General features: G+C 40.3%; 1 protein-coding gene across 1 annotated transcript; it reads right to left on the bottom strand.

Annotated features, from left to right (window-relative positions):
• Positions 1-2,083: 2,083 nt before the first annotated feature.
• On the bottom strand, positions 2,084-20,873 carry LOC110534454 (sodium/potassium/calcium exchanger 2-like). Its single transcript, XM_036933583.1, has 10 exons — positions 19,774-20,873; positions 17,971-17,973; positions 9,925-9,957; positions 6,970-7,078; positions 6,629-6,721; positions 6,153-6,232; positions 5,858-5,992; positions 5,597-5,686; positions 4,926-5,092; positions 2,084-4,653 (listed from the first exon to the last, which is right to left on the bottom strand). The coding sequence occupies exons 1-10, from the start codon at positions 20,713-20,715 to the stop codon at positions 4,404-4,406; spliced, it is 1,902 nt and encodes a 633-aa protein (XP_036789478.1). The 5' UTR covers positions 20,716-20,873; the 3' UTR covers positions 2,084-4,403.
• Between the last annotated feature and the right edge of the window lie 1,111 nt (positions 20,874-21,984).

Here is a 21,984-nt window from a genome sequence, read left to right as displayed (position 1 = left end):
ATTTTGCATCTTCAAAGTGGAAGGAATGTGTAAATCAAATGATACAACCCCCCCCCCCAAAATCTATTTTAATTCCAGGTTGTAAGGCAACATAATAGGAAAAATGCTAAGGGGGTGAACACTTTCGCAAGCCACTGTATGTCGGAACTTCTTAAAAGACTGTTGGAAATGCATTCCTCATGAAGCTGGTTGAGTGTGCCAAGAGTGTGCAAAGCTGTCATCAAGGCGAAGGGTGGCTAGAAGAATCTCAAATATATTATTTTCATTTGTTTAACATTTTTTTTGGTTACTACAAGATTCTGTGTTATCTCATAGTTTTGATGTCCCCACTGTTCTACAATATAGAAACAAATAAAGAAAAACCATTGAATGAAGCGGTGTGTCCAAACTTTTGACTGGTACTGTATAAAAAAAAGAAAGAAACAGGTGCGTTCAGTCGGGCACAATGTTGTAAAATGTTCAATATAAATAAAGCTCATCTGCATGCTCATCGTCTTCACCAGGGTCTTGACCTGACTTCAGTTCTACACTGGGCAAATGCTCACCTTTGATGGCCACTGGCATGCTGGAGAAGTGTTCTTCATGGATGAATCCCGGTTTCAACTGTACCGGGAAGTTGTGTGGGTGAGCAGTTTGCTGATGTCAACGTTGTGAACAGAGTGCCCCGTGGTGGCAGTGGCATTATGGTACGGGCAGGTATAAGCTACGGACAACGAACACAATTACATTTTATTAATGGACATTTTGATACACAAAGATACCTTGATGAGATCCTGAGGCCCATTGTCGTGCCATTCATCCGCCACCATCACCTCCTATTTCAGCATGATAATGCACAGACCCATGTCGCAAGGATCTGAACACAATTCCTGGAAGCTGAAAATGTCCCAGTTCTTCCATGGCCTGCATACTCACCAGACTTGTCACCCATTGAGCATGTTTGGGATGCTCTGGATTGACGTGTACGACAGCGTGTTCCAGTTCCCACCAATATCCAGCAACTTCACACATCCATTGAAGAGGAGCGGGACAACATTCTACACACCGCAATGAACAGCCTGATCAACTATATGGGATGGAGATGTGTCGCGCTGCATGAGGCAAATGGTGTTTACTTCAGATAGGGACTGGTTTTCTGATCCACTCCCCTATTACTTTTTTTCAGGAATTAATTGCTTTTGTTTGACTAGTTTCCTTCTCTGAACTCCAACTCAGTAACATGTTTTAATTGTTCCATGTTGCATTTATATTTTTGTTCAGTGTGTAATAAGGTGTCATATTCTATTCATGACATTTCTACCTGCAACGTTCGACTACGTTTGCCAACTGAATTTGTCCCGGGTTGCTGTGGTTCTTTTCAACCACTAGGAAGAGCTATTAGGTTATGTTCTTACACTGAGTGGATTAAACAATAGGAACACCTTCCTAATCTTGAGTTGCCCCTCCCCCTTTTGTCCTCAGAACTGCCTGAGTTCCTCTGGACGTGGACTCTGCAAGGTGTCAAAAGCGTTCCACCAGGATGCTGGCCCATGTTGACATTAATGCTTCCTACACTTGTGTCAAGTTGGCTGGATTCCCTGATACACGCGGGGAAACTGTTTGTGTGAAACCCAGCAGCGTTACAGTTCTTGACACACTCAAACCGGTGTGCCTGGTACCGACTACCGTACCCCATTCAAAGGCACTTAAATCTTTTAACTTGTCCATTCACCCTCTGAATGGCCCACACACACAATCCATGTCTCAAGGCTTAAAAATCCTTTAACCTGCCTCCTTCCTTTCATCTACACTGATTGAAGTGGATTTAACAAGTGACATCAAGAAGAGATCATAGCTTTCACCTGGTCATTTTGTAATAGAAAGAGCCGGTGTTTGTAACCAAATCCATAATGTATGCACCATTGCACCCTATAATGAATCTTTGTATATTATAGAGGACAACATTTATTGGATAGTTTTGACTGGTAAGTTTTGGGTGATTTGATTCTGAAATAAAGCAATTGACGCCTACATTTCAAACAAAGTTTCATTTATTATCATATGACATTTTTTTATACAGAATGACTGATATGATTTTGACAATATTATACATGATTCAAGTACACATGATTATGATTCATATACATGATTCATACTTAAATATATGGTTTGTAACAGAAATATAAAAGCCTGGCCACTCATTGTTTGTTCTGTATTGTGATAGACTTCCACGCCATCCATATAGTTCTGCATATTGACAGATTTTCCTTCCTGCTCATCTATACATTAAAATGTTACACACGCATAAGATCCATTGAAAAAGGATATCAACAAATTGCACACTAGATATGAAAGTGCTTCCCTTTAATGTGGCTGTCTAAAGTTAAGATGTTATCTGCCATCTAACAGTGTTCTGTAGAGATCCACATTGATCCCTAAAGTAGTGGAAGCAATATTGGTCTGACTATAAGATGGAATGATCATATTGTGAGTTGACATTACAGCTCACAAACTGTTTGTATGCATACAAATTGCATACATGAGAGAAAACAAATTGACAATGAGGAAATTGGCTTAGAGAAATTAACCAACAAAGTGAAGGGGGATACAGTAATACATGGAAAATCTTTTAACAAAGATAATCCACTATTTTAAGTTGTGAATATAGCAGCCTATTTATTTGGCCTATTCAGTGTGGGATGGTTCAATTATTATTGTTAAAAAAATCACATATAGTATATCCCAGTGATATGCTTTGCGATTGCCAGTGAAAGTGTAAGCACCGTACTGCAATGGTAAAGTAACAATTCTGCAGCAACTAAATAGTTTGACATTTTTTTATGATCGATCTTATAGTGGAGAAGAAACATATAGATTTTTTTTACAGAGAAGAACTATTGATTATCCGGATAATATCATTCACATGCTATTTTGCTTTGGTCAATATAAAATCTTCAACCCCTATTCTGTTCAGTTGATCACAAGTGAAGAAGAAAAACACAGGATGTTATTCAGATATACATGTTACTGTTTGCTGTATTATACCGAGAAAACAAGCAAACAAATAACGTCGAAAAATGTATATATTTAGATGTTGCCTATATGATTCTGAAGCACACAAACTGTATCAAACATGGAAAAAAATGATCATTTGTACAGAGTTCACAACCCCCACTTTAGATGTTTTTACACTTCACATCTGCTTCTACATCTGCACTGTTTGGGGTTTTAGTCTGGGTTTCTGTACAGCACTTTGTGACATCTGCTGATGTAAAAAGGGGCTTTATAAATACATTTGCTTGAAAGGGGTTGTTGTACACCGAAAGGGGTTTAATATGTGCCTACATCATACGGTGTGCTGAATTTCACATCTGTCGACCATTTTAGCTATTGACATTTGTCATGTTCCACAACTGATTTGCATATAGAATAAGTGGAAGTACTTTTACCGAAACTTTACCGAAACTTTACCAAAACTTTTTCAAACATAAAAATGTTGTAGCATTAGGTACAGTAGATTTGCTCAACTGGAATCACCTTAATATTAAGTGTCAAACAAGTTGGAAAATATGGGTTGGGGTTACGAAACAGAAGATAAATTAACATTAGAAATACTATATTATATTTACTTAACAAAATTGTCCCAAACAAAACCACCGTCTTCATATTAATATCATTTTCTCTTCATATACACTTTTACCTTTCCAAACTTTGCAAGTTCATACAACCATGTACCAGTTATAAACCAAAATCAGAACTGTACAAGTTTTAGATTTTGATTTGAGAACAAAAACCTTTTGGGTTTTGCAATGAATCATTTGTAATATAAATACATCTGAAAACTAATTTACAAAAATCAAGAAAAACACTTCCGCTTGATCAGTGCAACCTTCCCACACTTCTCTGGCAGGTTCCACTTTCTGGTTAGGACAATGCTGGACCTTTTCCAGAGTTCCACTTCATACAGTCATCAAGGTTTTTGAGCCCGACTGACAGTCGGTACCAGTTGATACCTGACTAATTCAAATATATTCTCTAATCATATCACATAGTCCTCTGGATTGGAGTAACCAGACGTGGTCCTACTCTCCATCATAGGCGTGATTACAATTGCCTGTTTGTCAGCCAACGACGGATTCAAACCAACCGAAGCTCTCGATGTGGTCATGTGACGTGGAGAGAGACCCACCCCGTTGGGCCGTAGCATCGTGAAATCAATCGCTCATCGTCAGGTCCGTCTGCCCTGCACAATAAGTTCGCAAATTATCATCTGCAGGTTGTGCTCGGACATTTGAAATCAATCAATCACGCCAGGCTCGTTTTTTCTACTGCTCCTCACAACGGAAGCCCCCATTGACAACTGGAGGATTATATGATTGTGTGTCTTTGTGTTTCCAGGGGGTTCGGGGTTGAAGAGGGGCTTTTCAGATGGAGATGGGACACACGATGATCTTGTCTTCCAGCATGACGCTGGTTACCAGGAAGAAGATGTACAGTAAAAACATGAGGCCTCCCAGCACCTTGCTCATCTTCCACTTGCAGGAAGCGATGGAGATGATGACGAAGAGCAACATGAGGAAGAGGAGCACGATGGCGCAGAACAGACCGTTGCTGCTCACCTGCACCGCCTTGAAGTCATTGATTAGGCCGTAGACGAGCCACGGGAACGGCAGGCTGGAAGGGTAGACGGAGAAACAGAGAAATCACTTGTACCGTCACCGTCTAGAAGAGACTACATGGTGGTGAAGTGAAAACATAGTTGCAGTTGATCCTTTGACTTTCCAGGTTGACATTTTCGCCATTCAGAAGAGCATAGATCTGTGCAAAGCTACTGTAACATTGCAAATGTGGAGCGACAGAGCTTGCCCGAGAAAAACATCAAAGAATGACTCATTCATGCAAACAGGAGTTTTTAAAATGTTAAATGTGCTTTTAGGCCGACTTACCCCACGGTGATGTCAAATATGTTGGAGCCCACAGAGCTGGACACAGCCATGTCACCAAGGCCTTTCCGGGCTACAATGACACTGGTGATTAGATCAGGGATTGAGGTACCAGCTGCTAATATGGTCAATCCCATGATCTCCTCTGTAATCCAGAAGGTCTCTCCAACCTGAGAGTGAAAATGGGTTAACTACATTGTTCAAACAAAGACGAAGAATCCGATTCGGCGTTATGACGTCTGGCAGTAGACACGGCTGAAACTCAATCGAATGACTGGGTCTTGTTTGGATTGGTTGGCTCTTCTTCTATAGTCGAGGTTAACGTTGATCTGACGGGGGAGCTAGTAGGTACTACTGGAAGTAGTTGCTTAGCTGTTAGGATTATGTGTCGTGGTCACACACAGACTGATATGCTTCCACCATAATCAAAAGACCAAAGGTGAGGTGATGTAATGATTGACACATTTTTTGGCCTTATAACAGTCATCTCAATTCTAGAGTAAAGAATCATGCCGGCTCTATTCATGGCACTTCTACCTGCAACGTTTCACAACATTTGACTTTGGGCCCTCCTGAACGCAACCCTGTTCCTGTATCAGGAGTCAAAACGATAAAAACAAACCCTGTTTTGATTGGCTCAGAATGAGAGTGACAGGTGCCAGGGAGGGGCTTACCTGATGAGCCCACCATACCATGAGGTAGGAGAAGGCAGCAATCCAACAGATTGAACCAATGAAGGTTATGGGGAAGAACTTTGTGGAAGTCTAAAAAAAAACACAAAAAAAACAAGGTTTCATGAAAACTTTTAATGTCCTTTTGAAGCATCAGCGGCATAGAGTTTCACAAATCAATCAACCAAACGACCTACCTACCAATCAATCATAGCTACACCGCAAATGTTAATGTAGTCTGAGGAGTATCGCAGCTCCACTTACCTCTCTCCTGACATCCGGCAGAGAGAGCCACAGGGGGAAGACGATGGGGAGGATAAGGAGATACGTTATTCGTTTGCGGTTCGTCTCCGGCCACTCCAAACTCAGAGGAGCGTCCTCATCTTCCTCCTCCTCCTCCTCAGCCTACCAAACAGAGAGGGGGTGGGGAGTTAGAGAGAAACAGTGACAGGAATACCAAGGCTATAAAACATATTTGATTTAAGCAGAACTCATTTATCCAGTGTGTGTCAGTTACTCTCTTAAACATCATCACTGATTTTGGAGGTATTTGGTAGACAAAGCCTACCGGTCCTATGTCGCCGTTCGCAGGCGAAGTGACTTCCACTGTCACGTTGGAACTGTTGGGGATGCTTTTGTCTGCGTAGAGAGACAGAAATATAGAGAAAGGCCAGGAGTTAGACTTGAAGGAGAGACAGTGAGAGGCACTGGAGGAAGTAATGCAATATATATTATGTATATACAGTATATTTAAGCAATAAGGCCTGAGGCGGTGTGGTATATGGCCAATATACCACGGCTAAGGGCTGTTCTGAAGCAAATATACCACAAAAACCAGAGGTGCCTTATTGATATTATAAACTGGTTACAAATGTAGTTAGAACAGTAAAAATAGATGTTTTGTCATACCCGTGGTATACGGTCTCATGTACCACGGCTTTCAGCCAATCAGCATTCAGGGCTGGAACCACCCAGTTTATAATATAGTATTTCAACACATTTAACATTTACGTACATTTAAAATGTAAAGCTCACCTGCGACACCGTTGGGTTTTTCCCCGTCCCCACCTCCTTGACATTTCTGTTTGGCCATCTTGTGAAGAATGGATGCCTTCTCTTTGAATCGCCCTGAAACACAATCATTGCTACAGAGAGTCAGTGATGAACCCCAATGATATGAACCTAGCTACGGATTCCCCACTAATAGAAACATAAAACATTACACATATTTTATTTGGTTTCCATTAATGAGAAATGATGAAAACATGCCTAATACAGAAGCATATTGAATCAAATACATCAAATATAGAGATTGGAAGTGTGTCTATATTGAAGGTGTGTCAAAAAAAACTTTGTTTTACCCCCCAGTCCCTCACCCTCACTGAGGGGGTCCAGGGTGTGGATCATGAGCTGGAAGATGCTATTCCTCATCAGGGAGTTGTGGAGGGAGGCTGATGATCCTCCTCTCTGGAGACGGGGCTTGGCCTGCAGTAGAGACCAAGGGCATAGGCTGCTTTAACATCTCTAAACCAGAGGATCATCTATAGCTTCAATACTAGATCATCTATAGCTTCAATACTAGATCATCTATAGCTTCAATACTAGATAATCTATAGCTTCAATGCTAGATAATCTATAGCTTCAATGCTAGATAATCTATAGCTTCAATACTAGATAATCTATAGCTTCAATGCTAGATAATCTATAGCTTCAATACTAGATAATCTATAGCTTCAATACTAGATCACCTATAGCTTCAATACTAAATCACCTATAGCTTCAATACTAGATAATCTATAGCTTCAATACTAGATCATCTATAGCTTCAATACTAGATAATCTATAGCTTCAATACTAGGTCTATAGCTTCAATACTAGATCATCTATAGCTTCAATACTAGATCATCTATAGCTTCAATACTAGATCATTTATAGCTTCAATACTAGATAATCTATAGCTTCAATGCTAGATAATCTATAGCTTCAAAACTAGATCTATAGCTTCAATACTAGATAATCTATAGCTTCAAAACTAGATCATCTATAGCTTCAATACTAGATCATCTATAGCTTCAATACTAGATCATCTATAGCTTCAATACTAGATCATCTATAGCTTCAATACTAGATAATCTATAGCTTCAATACTAGGTCTATAGCTTCAATACTAGATCATCTATTGCTTCAATACTATATCATCTATAGCTTCAATACTAGATCATCTATAGCTTCAATACTAGATAATCTATAGCTTCAAAGCTAGATAATCTATAGCTTCAAAACTAGATCTATAGCTTCAATACTAGATCATCTATAGCTTCAAAACTAGATCATCTATAGCTTCAATACTAGATCATCTATAGCTTCAATACTAGATCATCTATAGCTTCAATACTAGATCATCTATAGCTTCAATACTAGATCATCTATAGCTTCAATACTAGATCATATATAGCTTCAATACTAGGTCTATAGCTTCAATACTAGATCATCTATAGCTTCAATACTAGATCATCTATAGCTTCAATACTAGGTATATAGCTTCAATACTAGGTCTATAGCTTCAATACTAGATCACCTATAGCTTCAATACTAGATCACCTATAGCTTCAATACTAGATCACCTATAGCTTCAATACTAGATATATAGCTTCAATACTAGATCATCTATAGCTTCAATACTAGATCATCTATAGCTTCAAAACTAGATCATCTATAGCTTCAATACTAGATCATCTATAGCTTCAATACTAGATCATCTATAGCTTCAATACTAGGTCTATAGCTTCAATACTAGATCATCTATAGCTTCAAAACTAGATCATCTATAGCTTCAATACTAGATCATCTATAGCTTCAATACTAGGTCTATAGCTTCAATACTAGGTCTATAGCTTCAATACTAGATCACCTATAGCTTCAATACTAGATCACCTATAGCTTCAATACTAGATCACCTATAGCTTCAATACTAGATCTATAGCTTCAATACTAGATCATCTATAGCTTCAATACTAGATCATCTATAGCTTCAAAACTAGATCATCTATAGCTTCAATACTAGATCATCTATAGCTTCAAAACTAGATCATCTATAGCTTCAATACTAGATCACCTATAGCTTCAATACTAGATAATCTATAGCTTCAATACTATATCATCTATAGCTTCAATACTAGATCATCTATAGCTTCAATACTAGATCATCTATAGCTTCAATACTAGATCATATATAGCTTCAATACTAGATCACCTATAGCTTCAATACTAGGTCTATAGCTTCAATACTAGATCATCTATAGCTTCAATACTAGATAATCTATAGCTTCAATACTAGGTCTATAGCTTCAATACTAGGTCTATAGCTTCAATACTAGATCACCTATAGCTTCAATACTAGATCACCTATAGCTTCAATACTAGATCATCTATAGCTTCAATACTAGATCATCTATAGCTTCAATACTAGATAATCTATAGCTTCAAAACTAGATCATCTATAGCTTCAGTACTAGATCATCTATAGCTTCAATACTAGATCATCTATAGCTTCAATACTAGATCATCTATAGCTTCAATACTAGATCATCTATATCTTTAATACATACATATCTAATCTACAGCTGCAGGTGTGGTATCAATTTGGCTTTCAATTCAGTCACGTGAACTGAGATTCAATATATGAATTGAGTTTCGATTTTACTTTACTGGTTTGACCCCAACCCTGAACTCACAATGCATCTGTGTCTTTGGTACCTAGTGGCGTAACAATGACGCAGTTGAACACAGCGGTATGCACAGTGAATGCACAGTGTGACGTGTCAAGTGCGTGAGTGTCAATAATGAGGGTCTTGTAGTGCAAACCAGCTGCGTATATTTAGAGAGTTGATATATTTAGAGAGTTAGGTCAACTTTTGATCTAATTCTAGACATTCAGTTACATAGCAGTGTTTAAATATTGCCCATGTTAATGGGGAGCCAACATGGCTGCCATAGAAGGTTGAAGTGTCGTGTAAATGCATCATAATGCTCCTTCTAGACATTCAGTTTCATAATATTTGTTTAATATTCCTCAAGTAATGTTAGTGGGGAGCTAACATGGCTGCCATGTTGAATGTTGAAGTGTCATGTAAATGTGTCTTAATGCAGAAATGCCATTGGCCCAACACTCTAAACACATGGCTCTGGTGTTCATTGTATTCAATGCAGCATTGCGTTCTATGGCGACATGCTTTATGTGCTTGCTTAAGAGCACTGGATATTCAGTACTGTCAATATGACAGTACACGTACAAATACATATTAAGATGCAACGACAGAACATAAACATACCGTCAGCTTGTTTTCGACGTCCCCCGTGCTTGCCTTCAAAGGAAAGAAGTAAAGAGAAAGAAATGCATGTATGAAGTCACACACAATCGCACTTAAACAGAAAATACAATCTGCCAAGAAATGCTAGTTATTGACAAGACGATGTAGCCTAATGAATGAAATAAAAGCGGCCATCATGGTAAATGATCAGGATATGAAAGTGTCAATGGGCCAGCCAGTTTCAAAATGATCCATAGAGAATGTACAGGTTGTAAGGCAGCTGGGAAGACATGGCGGCTCGGCAGCTGGGAAGACAAAGTCTTTCAAACCTACAGATGCAGCTCCTCTAATCTAAAGCCAACGGTTCTTCAGAGGACATATACCGGACAGTGGTGGAGACAAAATCTACACAACTGTTTGAGAGAGAAATTCAATTGAGAAAGCATACTGATTTTCCGTTTGGAATGTAAGGTACAGTATGATACCATAGCAAGCAGTAGGTTTCCCTGTCTAAAATAGGAAAGCCATTTGTGAAGACTATGGGACATGTATAGCAAAACAGGCTAAGATGGCATGACGTGTTGGGAATGCACGAAGCAAAATATCATGTGATTGTGTGAGAACATTGGAACATTTGGTTTGTGGCGTACATTCATGCACACCACTGTTGCACAACGTAACATGCCCGTTCTGTTAACCTCTATAGAGGATTGCTTCTGGGTTTTATATAACAAGGACCGTGGTTGAATCTGTGTTTGAAATTCACTGCTCGACTGAAGGACCTTACAGGTAAATTGTATGTGTGGGGTAGAGAGATGTAGACATTCATAAAGCATGTTAAACACTATTATTGAGTCCATGCAACTTATTTTGCACATTTTTGCTCCTGAACTTATTTAGACTTGCCATAACAAAGGGGTTGAGTACTTTTGCTTTTTAATTGATCGAAAAATGGAAAAACATTGACGATATGGTGTAGCATGTCGGCCAGTGACAAAAACATCTACATTTAATCCATTTTAAATTCAGGCTGTGAACAAAATGTGGAAAAAGTCCAGGGGTTTGAATACTTTCTGAAGGCACTGTAAAATCAATGATTTGAAAAGAATGAATAAACTTCAATACAACCCTGTGCAAAGACAACAGAACTGTGCATCACCTTAGCAGCTTGCTATGGTCAGACACGTTGTTATACTACAGGCAAGCATGACATACTAATAAATATTACCTGTTAAAACGGGAGAGGAAACAGCTTGAATTATAGGAGCTAAAAGTCTTGAGTTACAGGAGCAATTTGACTACGCAGACATCGGCCAAGTGTTAGCCATACTGTAGTGTTAGCCATACTGTAGTGTTAGCCATACTGTAGTGTTTGTAGTGTTAGCCATACTGTAGTGTTAGCCATACTGTAGTGTTAGCCTAATGTATGTTTGAATTCTAAAACAGATTATGATTACCCACATTTTTTTTATTTACTGAATTTCAATTATTTTCTTCAATTAGCATTGTTGAAACCCCTGAACAGCCCTGTTATTTGTCTACCAGAAAATGGGACAACAATTACACAACCATTTTGGATCAATGACGAGTCATGTAGTCTTGTTAAGTGCTTCCACTGGGGTTAGGAGGATCCATCCATAGGCACTAATAGCCGTCTCTCAAAGTGTTAGCGGATGAGCGTTAGCCATGTGAGCGCCCAAACTAAGGCCTTTCCAGTAAGGCAGGCTAAGGCCTTGTGCTGTGTTTGATTCCCGGCGGTTGGCTGTTGCCTAATGCTCACATGGCCCTACGGGTTATACAGGTTATTGGGCATTGAGCCTCTAAACCTGCAGAGCATCTGCTGCCAGAGCTTAGGGTTAGGAATGGATGGATTGGCAAGACGGAGAGCTGTTGGAGGTTTACATTGTGGCCTGGCTTACTGTGGGAGGCAGGTAGTCTAGCAGAACATTGGACCAGTAACAGAAAGGTCGATGGTTCGTATCACCGATCCGACTAGGTGAAAAATCTGCCGATGTGCCCTTGAGCAAGGCAATTAGCTAATTTCTCCTGTAAGTTGCTCTGGATAAGAGCGCCTGCTAAATGACTAAAATGTCAAATGTACAAATGTATCCCTTCTGAAACCACTGCCAAAACATCGCCACACTGCCCAGTTTGCTTAACAGTTGGTCTGCTGCGTGTAATGTGATCTGAAATGGGCGCCATTATCATAACTAGCACACAAGCATTTCACTGCACCTTTTATAAACTTGTGTATGTGATGAATGCCTTTTATTTTTTATTTGATGGCGACAGGACATAAACACTGACCCTGTAAAATGGATTCTTAACAGAACTCCCACCTAGGTCAGGAGGGGAGTGGGTTTGGAGAATTCATTGCTTAGTTTGCAGAAACTCAAGGTTTTCGGCGTAGCCACAAATAGGGTAGCAACAAATTGGGTAGACACAATACAAATATAGCAATAATATTTAGCAAATTCATCTTTGTTCAACTGAAAAGTAATTGGCCTTATACTAGGCTACAGCTTATTGCATTAACCCTGTACTACAGTAGGCTAAATCAGGTTCACACAGAGTGTTTCTTGGTAGTCTTAAACAAATCTACTTTGAAACAAAAGTATACACCTCACACACATGGTTATTGGTTTAAAAAGACACCTGTACCTGTCACATATAGAGTTGAAATGTATTACATTTTGAGTTTGCATCCCAATATTACACTTTATATACATCACAGAAGTTTTAAATATAACAAAACCATTTGACAGAGTTTATTTACATTTTTTATAATGTTGATTAATCATGAAAAATTTTAACAGTCCACCCATGAGGCCACTAGAGGGGAATTTGGTCATTTTACTGCAGGAAATGGGATTTATTAAAGAACAAATAGTGATTTGACAAATTCTGTAGGCCAATCTAGACAAACATTTTGTGGTGAATTATGTATGAGTCGACATATAAAAACGAATACCAAAAAGAAAGGAGCACAGGATGAACGGTGATTCATATGATTATAATAGAGCCTCATCAAATTCATAGTTATTAACTCTTGCCAACATTATAACAGAGGCATAGATAGATGTCTCTAGGTACAGAATCTGGGATGGAGTAAACAATGCACTAATGAGTGATCCATTTGCGCCACAAACAGGGTAATTGAAGTTAATTCAAGTTCACTGATTAATAGGGATCGTTACATTCACTGCCATTGTTTTTATATCACGTAGCTTGGTCTCCCTAACTCTCTTTATGCCTCTGCAATAACAATGGAAACATAGTTATATATTTTTTTACTTTAAGTACTATTTTCCACAAAGTGTTTTGGCTGTAAAAGCGTATTCAAACACTAGACATGTCCTCATAGCTTAAACAATATTTACCAAAATTCTGGGTAATGGCTTGGAGAGGGAATTTGCAGGGTTTTCATACTCTCCATACATGAACATACATGCAAACACACAAACTGGACATACATACACACATATATACACATGCTGTACTATAACAAATATCTGGGATGAGAAAATCAACATATATATATATATATATAAAATGCATATTTTTTTACTTCTTTCAGTGCCTCAATAACAGGAAATAGCTAAGTCTGGAATTCAATCAAAGTTGCACTGCAGGGGGTAACTGCCCCATTGGAAAGTGCATGTTAGGGAAGGAATGGGAAAGGGGGATACCTAGTCAGTTGTACAACTGAATGCATTCAACTGAAATGTGTCTTCTGTATTTAACCCAACCCCTCTGAGTCAGAGAGGTCCGGAGGGCTGCCTTAATCAACATCCACGTCTTCGGTGCCCGGGGGAACAGTGGGTTAACTGCCTTGTTATCTAATGCGATGAATTAAAGTGTCATTAATTCAAACTGCCAATCAAAATTATCTTTAAGATCTTCATAAGGAACACGTGAAGTTTTTCGAAAATAACTATTATTCACAGTATACTGTAGCCGTAAGTTCCATAAGGCTGCCAGCCGGCCAGCCAAGGCTTTCTGCGAAGCCGGGAGTTTCTGCAAGTATCCTTGCAAGGCAGAAGTCAATTGTGTCCACCTGACCTGCCAAGCTCCCAGACTTAGAGAGGATTAATCCACAGAGATAACCGTATTTAGAACAGTAATTTAAAACCCTTCATGTGAACTCTCATAACAACCTTCACATGTCACAACGTGACGTTTGATTCGACCCTCAGACTTTTATTACACTTATTTTGTATTCGGTTGAATATTGGTTGTTACTTGGGTGGGGTTACAACCCTTAAGGGCCCCAGTGTCCATTGGATATAGAAGATCTTGGATAGAGAATAACATGTTAAGTGTGTTATCAGTACCCTTTCTCCATGGGAAAGAAGTTAACCCAATCACAATACAAGTACACTTTTAGTTACAATTAATAACAAAGACTGGAGCATAAGCAATATAGACAATACATTCATCAGCTGTTTTTATGGTCTTCCCTATTTCTGAGCCAATGAAACACACTGTAGCTGATTGGTCAGTTGTGGCCCTGGGGTTTAGCACAGGAAGTGAACCCGCACAATAAAGGTAAACATTATACTAAAGCAGGGCCCTCCAACCCTGTTCCTGGAGAGCTACCCTCCTGTAGGTTTTCACTCCATCCCCAGTTGTAATTAACCCGATTCATCTCATCAACCAGATAATTATTAGAATCAGGTGCGCTTGATTAGGGTTCAAGTGAAAACCTACAGGACCGTAGCTCTCCAGGAACAGAGCCCTGTACTAAAGATTATGGAAGCATGGTCCACAATCATGTCATTGAGAGGCATGATTGAAAGGAAACTGCTGATGGAAATACGTGAACACTGGTAGTTGCTTTCTTTCTAAATCATAAGTGAGGATTTTTCCCTGCAACATAAGCATGCAGTCTTGTCTCTTGCAAAAAATCTCCAGCAAACACTTCCTAGTGTATTCAGATCATGCTGGTCAAAATGTTCCAATGTCCATACTAGCATACTATTTAGAATGCATTCCCAATAGATTGCTTCATTCTACTAAGTACTGTATGCTAGTGTATTATACTGAAAAAAATATATAAATGGAACATGCAACAATTAACAATTTTACTGAGTTACAGTTCATATAAGGAAATCAGTCAATTGGAATATATTCATTAGGCCCTAATCTATGTATTTCACATGATTGGGGATACAGATATGCATCTAAAAAGTAGGGGTGTGGATCAGAAAACCAGACCATCATTTACCTCATGCAGCGTGACAAATCTCCTTCACATGGAATTGATTAGGCTGTTGACTGTGACCTGTAGAATGTTGTCCCACTTCTCTTCAATGGCTGTGCGAAGTTGCTGAATAATGGCGTGAACTTTGAAACACGCTGTCATACACATCAACCCAGAGCATCCCGAACATGCTCGATGGGTGACATGTCTGGTGAGTATGCAGGCCATGGAAGAACTGAGACATTTTCAGCTTACAGATCCTTGTGACATGGGGCTGTGCATTATCATGCTCAAACATGAGGTGATGGCGGCGGAAGAATGGCACGACAATGGGCCTCAGGGTCTCGTCACGGTATCTCCGTCAATAAAATGCAATTGTGTTCATTGTCCGTAGCTTATGCCTGCTCATACCATAACCCCACTCTGTTCACAACATTTTGACATCAGCAAACCGCTCGCTCCACACAGCGCCATACACGTGGTCTGCAGTTGTGGAGGCCAGTTGGACGTACTGCCAAATTCTCTAAAACAACATTGGATGCAGCTTTTGGTAGAGAAATGTGCATTACATTTTCCAGCAACAGCTCTGTTGGACATTCCTGCAGTCCGCATGCCAATTACACGCTCCCTCAAAACTTGAGACATCTGTGGCATTGTGCTGTGTGAAAAAGCTACACATTTTACAGTGGCCTTTTATTGTCCCGAGCACAAGGTGCACCTGTGTAATGGTCATGCTGTCTAATCAGCTTCTTGATATGCCCCACCTGTCAGGTGAATGGGTTATCTTGGCAAATTGAGAAATGCTCACGAGCAGGGATGTAAACAAATGTGTGCACATCTTTGAGAAATAAGCTTTTTGTGCATATTGAACATTTCAGGGATATTTTATTCCAGCTCATAAAACATGAGAACAACACTTTACATCTTGCTTTTACCTTTTTGTTCAGTGTGTATATATAGTGGATGTAGAGAAACATAATGTGAAAAAGATCCTCTTCTGTTGATTGCTAGTTCTTTGAGTCACTGTAGGCTTCTGTGTCTTTAGTCAGTCAGCTTTAGTCAGTCAGCTGCAGCAGGTTAGTTACATCATGCCCAGGGCTCGATTCCCGATAGCGATGGAACTTATGCTGCGTTCCTAACCAAGTGGGAAGGACGTAATTACCAGTTGTGAAGTCATGAATACAGTTTGATGCATCATGCATTCACGTGCTTTGAACTTTGTCAAGAAAGGCTGATTGGCTAATGGCCAACAAGCTGCGTCAACCATAAACTATAAGTACAGCTATCATTCTTGTAAACAAATGATCGTGTTCCAAAACCTTGTTAAAAGATTGCTTTAAAAAAATAATGTTAGTTGTTACATTTAACTGTCGAAAATGCAGTTATTGAGGTAATTTCCTTAGTATGTGCCGTCAGAGGTCAGCATGTGGGATAAATTGGAGTTTAGGGATGATAGACAAGTTTCCCACTACTAATTAGGAGTTGGAGGGGAATTTAATTGAAAAGTTCCAGTCATATGTGGTAAATACCACCTTCCCAATCGGTTAAAATGCAGCATTAAGTTTAGGAGCATTTTAACGATGCATCGTTCCTATAACAGCTGAAGATCTTATGCGTTTCCCAAAACACCACAAAACGTTCAGTGTTGTTGGATCATATGTCGATACTGATAGGATCAAAAGAAAGGCAGCACTGCTGTCGGATCAGCTTTCGCCTTTCAAGTCTTACTTTAACAGTATAAATATTCCACAATACTGACGACAGTTCAGCTCCTATATAGATATTATCACTTATGGCTGCAAATATTGAGGCAGATTATTCTAATGCTAACCCTATACCAATGCACTAGATCACAAATGAGGTATTGCGCACACACAACATTAAATATATTGACGTAATTACATACAGTAGCCTCGAATTATCAACAACAACAAAAAACTCAGTTGATTGAACATTAACTTGATGTCAATATGGTTTAAATATATAGGTCTTTACTGTACTTATATTTTAATTCGGGCATCTTGTTTTTCATTTAAGAATAGTTTGTAACAATTGTAACTGAAGTCCGCGGCTGGTCACAGAAGGTACAGATAGGCCTAAACATCTTGATGCTATGTTTGGTGTAGATCTTCTGTGTATAAAGTAACGCAGAAGGGCAAATAAGCATTTAACAACACACCTGGCTGTTGTACGAGTGGTCTGGGGGCAGTTGGTAAATAATGAGCGTTTTCAAGTGCAACTGTACTAACGATGGTTTTGGGAAACAGCTCGGAGCTTTAACGATGCTCCTACGAGGGTCCTAACAATGAATTTAGCCTTGAGATGCTTTTGGGAAACTGAGTCCAGCCCAGGAGTCAGTCGCATTATATTCGCTGTCGTCACCAATGGAAATGAGATAAGGGTTTAAGAAGGATTGGAGTCTTAGAATAATCAAGTGTGGTGAGTTCTTCCTGACTTCCACCATCTTACACATATATACATATCTCTCTCTCGCTGCATATATGTATATATATAGCTTGGGTTAAGAGCACAGACTACTCTGAATGACAAAACAATAAACACAATTAGTAAAAAAAAAAAATCGAACTTTTCCAAGTGTTGGGTGAGTTTTGCTCTCCACGCCAGCAGAAGCACCTGGCTAAAATTACTTGTGGTAAATGGATTGGAGGATTTGCAGAGGGATTACTTAAGAACCACAGACATATGAGGGCAAGCAAGTCGTACATCATGTGCTGGCTGGTTAAAAAGCCCTAGGGAGTCAGACCAGTACAAGGACGAGAGACTCCCTGTGAACAGGGCCGTTTTCTCAGAAGGACAGAATACAAACAGAGTTTTTATATCCCCTTGATGATAGAAATAGTAACCACCTCTTCAATAGTGGCGCTCGCGTCGCAACGTTAAGATCCGAGGTGTAAACGGAACGTACCACACATCAAATAACTACTGATCAAATACTGTATGTCATGTAAAGATGTAAGGGACAAGTTTGCCGCTACCCACTAAATGTTGCTGTCGCTGCAACATTGGTTCTTATATAAAGAAAAAAAATGTGGCTCGTAATTTAGCTATCATTAAATTAATCGAAATAAGTATTTTTAAAAGTACTGCTTGCTGGAATCATTATATCAAAACTCATTGCTAGATATTTCTTTACAATATCTAGTGTCTCAATGTGGTGAGACGATGATAATAACTAGTACGTATGGATGTTATTTTCTTCTCAATGCCAACTACAGGCCGATAATCTAGTCCAAATTGCACAGGAGTATTAAAGTATGAACCCCTGAAGATCTGGAATTGGGATGAAATTACAAGTCAAAAGCTACAGGTAAGCCCTAACAATCACAGCCAACATCCAGCTAGGCTTCACCTGTGCTCCGTAAGAGTGTGACTCTGAGTATATAACATCTGAGAGCAATGAATCAGACTCCAACTGAAGACAAAAGACAAGAACACAGCAGGTTGGACACGTGTAGGAGATATGTCACAACAGTAAGAGTTTTTTTTTGTGTGTATTTATTCTATCTATAGCTGTGCACGTCAATTTATTTGCTGTGTCTTGTGGGGGTTGGCCCTAAATGTTTTATCCCATGAAAATGTATGTATAGCCTCCTTAAAATCTGAAGTTGGGTTGGTGTTGTTTTTTTGACATTAAGGGCCAGCATTGCTGGAGAATTACTAGCCAGCCGATCTTGATAATAAAGTCATGACGTTTACTACATGTGGGAGTTTTACGAAAACGGTGAATGCCGTACTGTAGCCTACTGTCTTTATCTCAACTCTGGCCGTGAAGAGATGTTGAATGAATACAGCTGTTGAGAAGCCGGCTCAAAGGGACACACTGTGCAGTGCACATTGTTGGGCCTATCCACTCAAACGTGTCTATCCTTTGAAGAAACGTGGCCACACCAAACTACCCTCTGGAGCCATGTTGATAATAAGAATTGGAATCTCCAAACATTGAGACCTCGTCAGAGTGACCACCCTCCCCCATTTGCAGACCGTTACAGATATTGACAGTTGGTTGGTTCCCATGTTTAAGACTCCCTCAGATAACCACAGACCCCTGAATTCAGTAAACCAGTTAGTGTGTAACCGATTTCCTATAGGTCGATGAATGTCGAAGTTAATGACAAAGTCAATAAAATGGTGTGTAATTACAGTATCCATCATCAAGAAGATAAAAAGTCTACATATTTATTTCTTAAAATGGCATATAAATATTTCCTAAACACTGTGTAAATGTGTCTTGTGTACAGTAATATGGTTAAAACGTTTAAGGGAAAACTAGATTGCGTAACGTTAGCTGACTGACTACTACGAGTGCTGTATGCATGGTGAGCCAGCTTTGCAAAGGGCTCAGAGGCCTGGTATTTAATATGGGAGTGGATGGAAGACTCCATGGAGCAACCTGCTTGGTGGTTTGACTTAGTCAGCACGAATAGGGAGGGCCATCTCTGTGTGGCCATGCACAGGTGACATGCAGCTAAACCCAGTGTTAATCCCTGGGCAGCCAGAGGTTTTTGGCGTCTGTCCGTCTACCTGGCCCGCAGGACGACTTTAAAATACCCTTCCCTTACGCTGCACGCGAGCAGCCTCCTGCCAAAAGCAAAAGGAACGTGAGTTAAGAATACATCTGGGGAGGAAAAGGTGGCGGCAAAACTCACCTTAGGAGCGGCCTCCACCTCTTCCACTTGATTCTGGCCCAATTGACTCTTTATGAAGGTCTCTACATCTGCGTTGAACTTCATAAAGGTCACATAACTCAAGTAGCACATCAGCAAGGCGATACTTTCCCACAGAAAGATCTGGTTATCCAAAAAGAACAGGATGAGCATCAACAGACCAATGATGTAGAAGGAGACGTCTCTAAAGAGGGGCCACCAGGTCAACTGGAGAATCTCCCTGGAGAACAGGGCGCACATCCCGATGACAAACAGGATGTTGAACACGGCCGAACCCACAATGGTTCCTATGCCCACGTTGCTGTGGGAGACGAACACCCCGATGACGGAGGTGAAGAGTTCCGGGGCAGAACCCCCGGCCGCCATGAAGGTTGCCCCGGCAACGTCGTCCGAGATCTGTAGTTTCTCCGTGATCACAGTCAGGGCCGGGACAAAGAACTCGTCGCACACAATGGCTAAGGCGATGAACATGTACAACATCCCGAACATGTGCAGACAGACGGCCCCCTGCCTTCTCTCCTCCAGGTTGAAGAGATCCGTGGGGTAGTCCCCCTGGTTCACCTCGTCCATGGAAGACTTCATGGCCACGGGCATGTCCTCCATCATGGAGACGTTGTGGCCTCCCTGGTCCTTGGTGGTGAGCAGAGTTCTGCGGGGGGCCGACTGCAGTAGGTCTCCCCCGGACAAAGCAGCGGGGGAGGAGGAAAGTAGATCCCCTCCATTTCCATCACGCCCAGTAGAAGAAGTAGTCCACTGGAAGGCACCCAATGAGAAGACCGTGCTGAGGGTCACGATGCTGAGGACGAAAGCTAGAATCCTTATGGGCCTCAGTTTTCTCCGGACGTGGAGGTAGTGATGCCTTCTGCTCAGGGGGAAGGAGTCCTTCTGGGACCCCATGTCAGCACCTGGGAGCATCAGTTCCATCGCTGTTGCATCGGTGGAGGCTGAGGCTCAGGCTGGCTGTGAGGCTGCTCTGGCTCTGGCTGGTTTAGCACGAGCGCTTGCCTTACGGTGTCGCGGAGAGCATAGTCCTCTAAACACAACAACCGACGGGCCCCTGATGTTCTCCAGGGTCTGGGGCATATAAAGGTTTCCTCATATTAGTGTCTGGAAAACACAAAAGGGGAAGAGAGAAGATTATTACAAGGTAAACCATCGCTCACATCTGTAGAAATATCAACAGGCGCAATGTGAACCTTAGTTTAGACTAAGTTATAGGCCTAGGTCTAGATTTATATACACTGAGTGTACAAAACATTAAGAACACCTGCTCTTTCCGTGACAGACTGACCAGGTGAAATCTATGACCCCTTATTGATGTCACTTGTTAAATCCCCTTCAATCAGTGTAGACAAAGAGTTGGAGACAGGTTAAAGAAGTATTTTAAAGCCTTGAGACTATTGAGAGGTATTGAGAGGTATTATGGTAGTAGGTGTCAAGAACTAAAATGCTCAACAGTTTCTTGTGTATCAAGAATGGTCGACCGCCCAAAGGACATCCAGCCAACTTGACACAACTGTGGGAAGCATTGGAGTCAACATGGGCCAGCATCCCTGTGGAATTCTTTTTGACACTTTGTAGAGTCCATGCCTAATGAATTTAGTCTGTTCTGAGGGCCAAAGGGGAGTGGGGATAAAATGGAATATTAGGAAGGTGTTCTTAATGTTTTGTACACTCAGTGTACAAGCCCTGTGTCTCAACATTTACTGTACACCTACCAAGGACCAGTAAGCTATAGGCCTAGTCCTTCTTTCTTTGAATTCCACTTTAATCAAAATTGGTAAATTGCTAAATTGGTTTCAGGGATTCTTCAGCACTATCCCAGGGACCGGTGCCGTTTACTGACCAGGGCTTGAGGAACACTGCGATAGATCACTATTTTCTGTCCAATCTAATGTATATACTCTAGTTGGTGTGTTTGCAAGTAACCATAAATGAAATTACAGCCGCGCTACTTTACAGATGAATCCTACCCAGCTATCTCTAATATTTGTAAACTCACTGATTTTAAAAAGCCTGTGCTGTTGTAAATCGAATCTCAGCTGAATGGCATTCTCACATAAATCAAAATCATTGCTTAATGAAACATAATAGATATTGATTTTGAAATATGAATACTTTGCACGAAGCGAGTTACTTCAAATGCATTCGGTTGACTTGATTACAGTTTGATTTCTCCATGTACCTGCATCA

Source organism: Oncorhynchus mykiss, chromosome 10 (genome assembly GCF_013265735.2).
Source record: "Oncorhynchus mykiss isolate Arlee chromosome 10, USDA_OmykA_1.1, whole genome shotgun sequence".
NCBI lineage: Eukaryota > Metazoa > Chordata > Actinopteri > Salmoniformes > Salmonidae > Oncorhynchus > Oncorhynchus mykiss.
The sequence above is the reverse complement of the archived record's forward strand: the minus strand, read 5'-3'. Positions and strand labels throughout refer to the sequence as shown.

Coding starts and splice junctions, on each gene's coding strand:
- LOC110534454 (XM_036933583.1), bottom strand. CDS start 20,715: ATGGAACTGATGCTCCCAGGTGCTGACATGGGGTCCCAGAAGGACTCC. Junction 6,233..6,628: donor AAAACCCAACGGTGTCGCAG/GTGAGCTTTACA, acceptor CTCTCTACGCAG/ACAAAAGCATCCCCAACAGT. Junction 4,654..4,925: donor ATATTTGACATCACCGTGGG/GTAAGTCGGCCT, acceptor CTACCCTTCCAG/CCTGCCGTTCCCGTGGCTCG.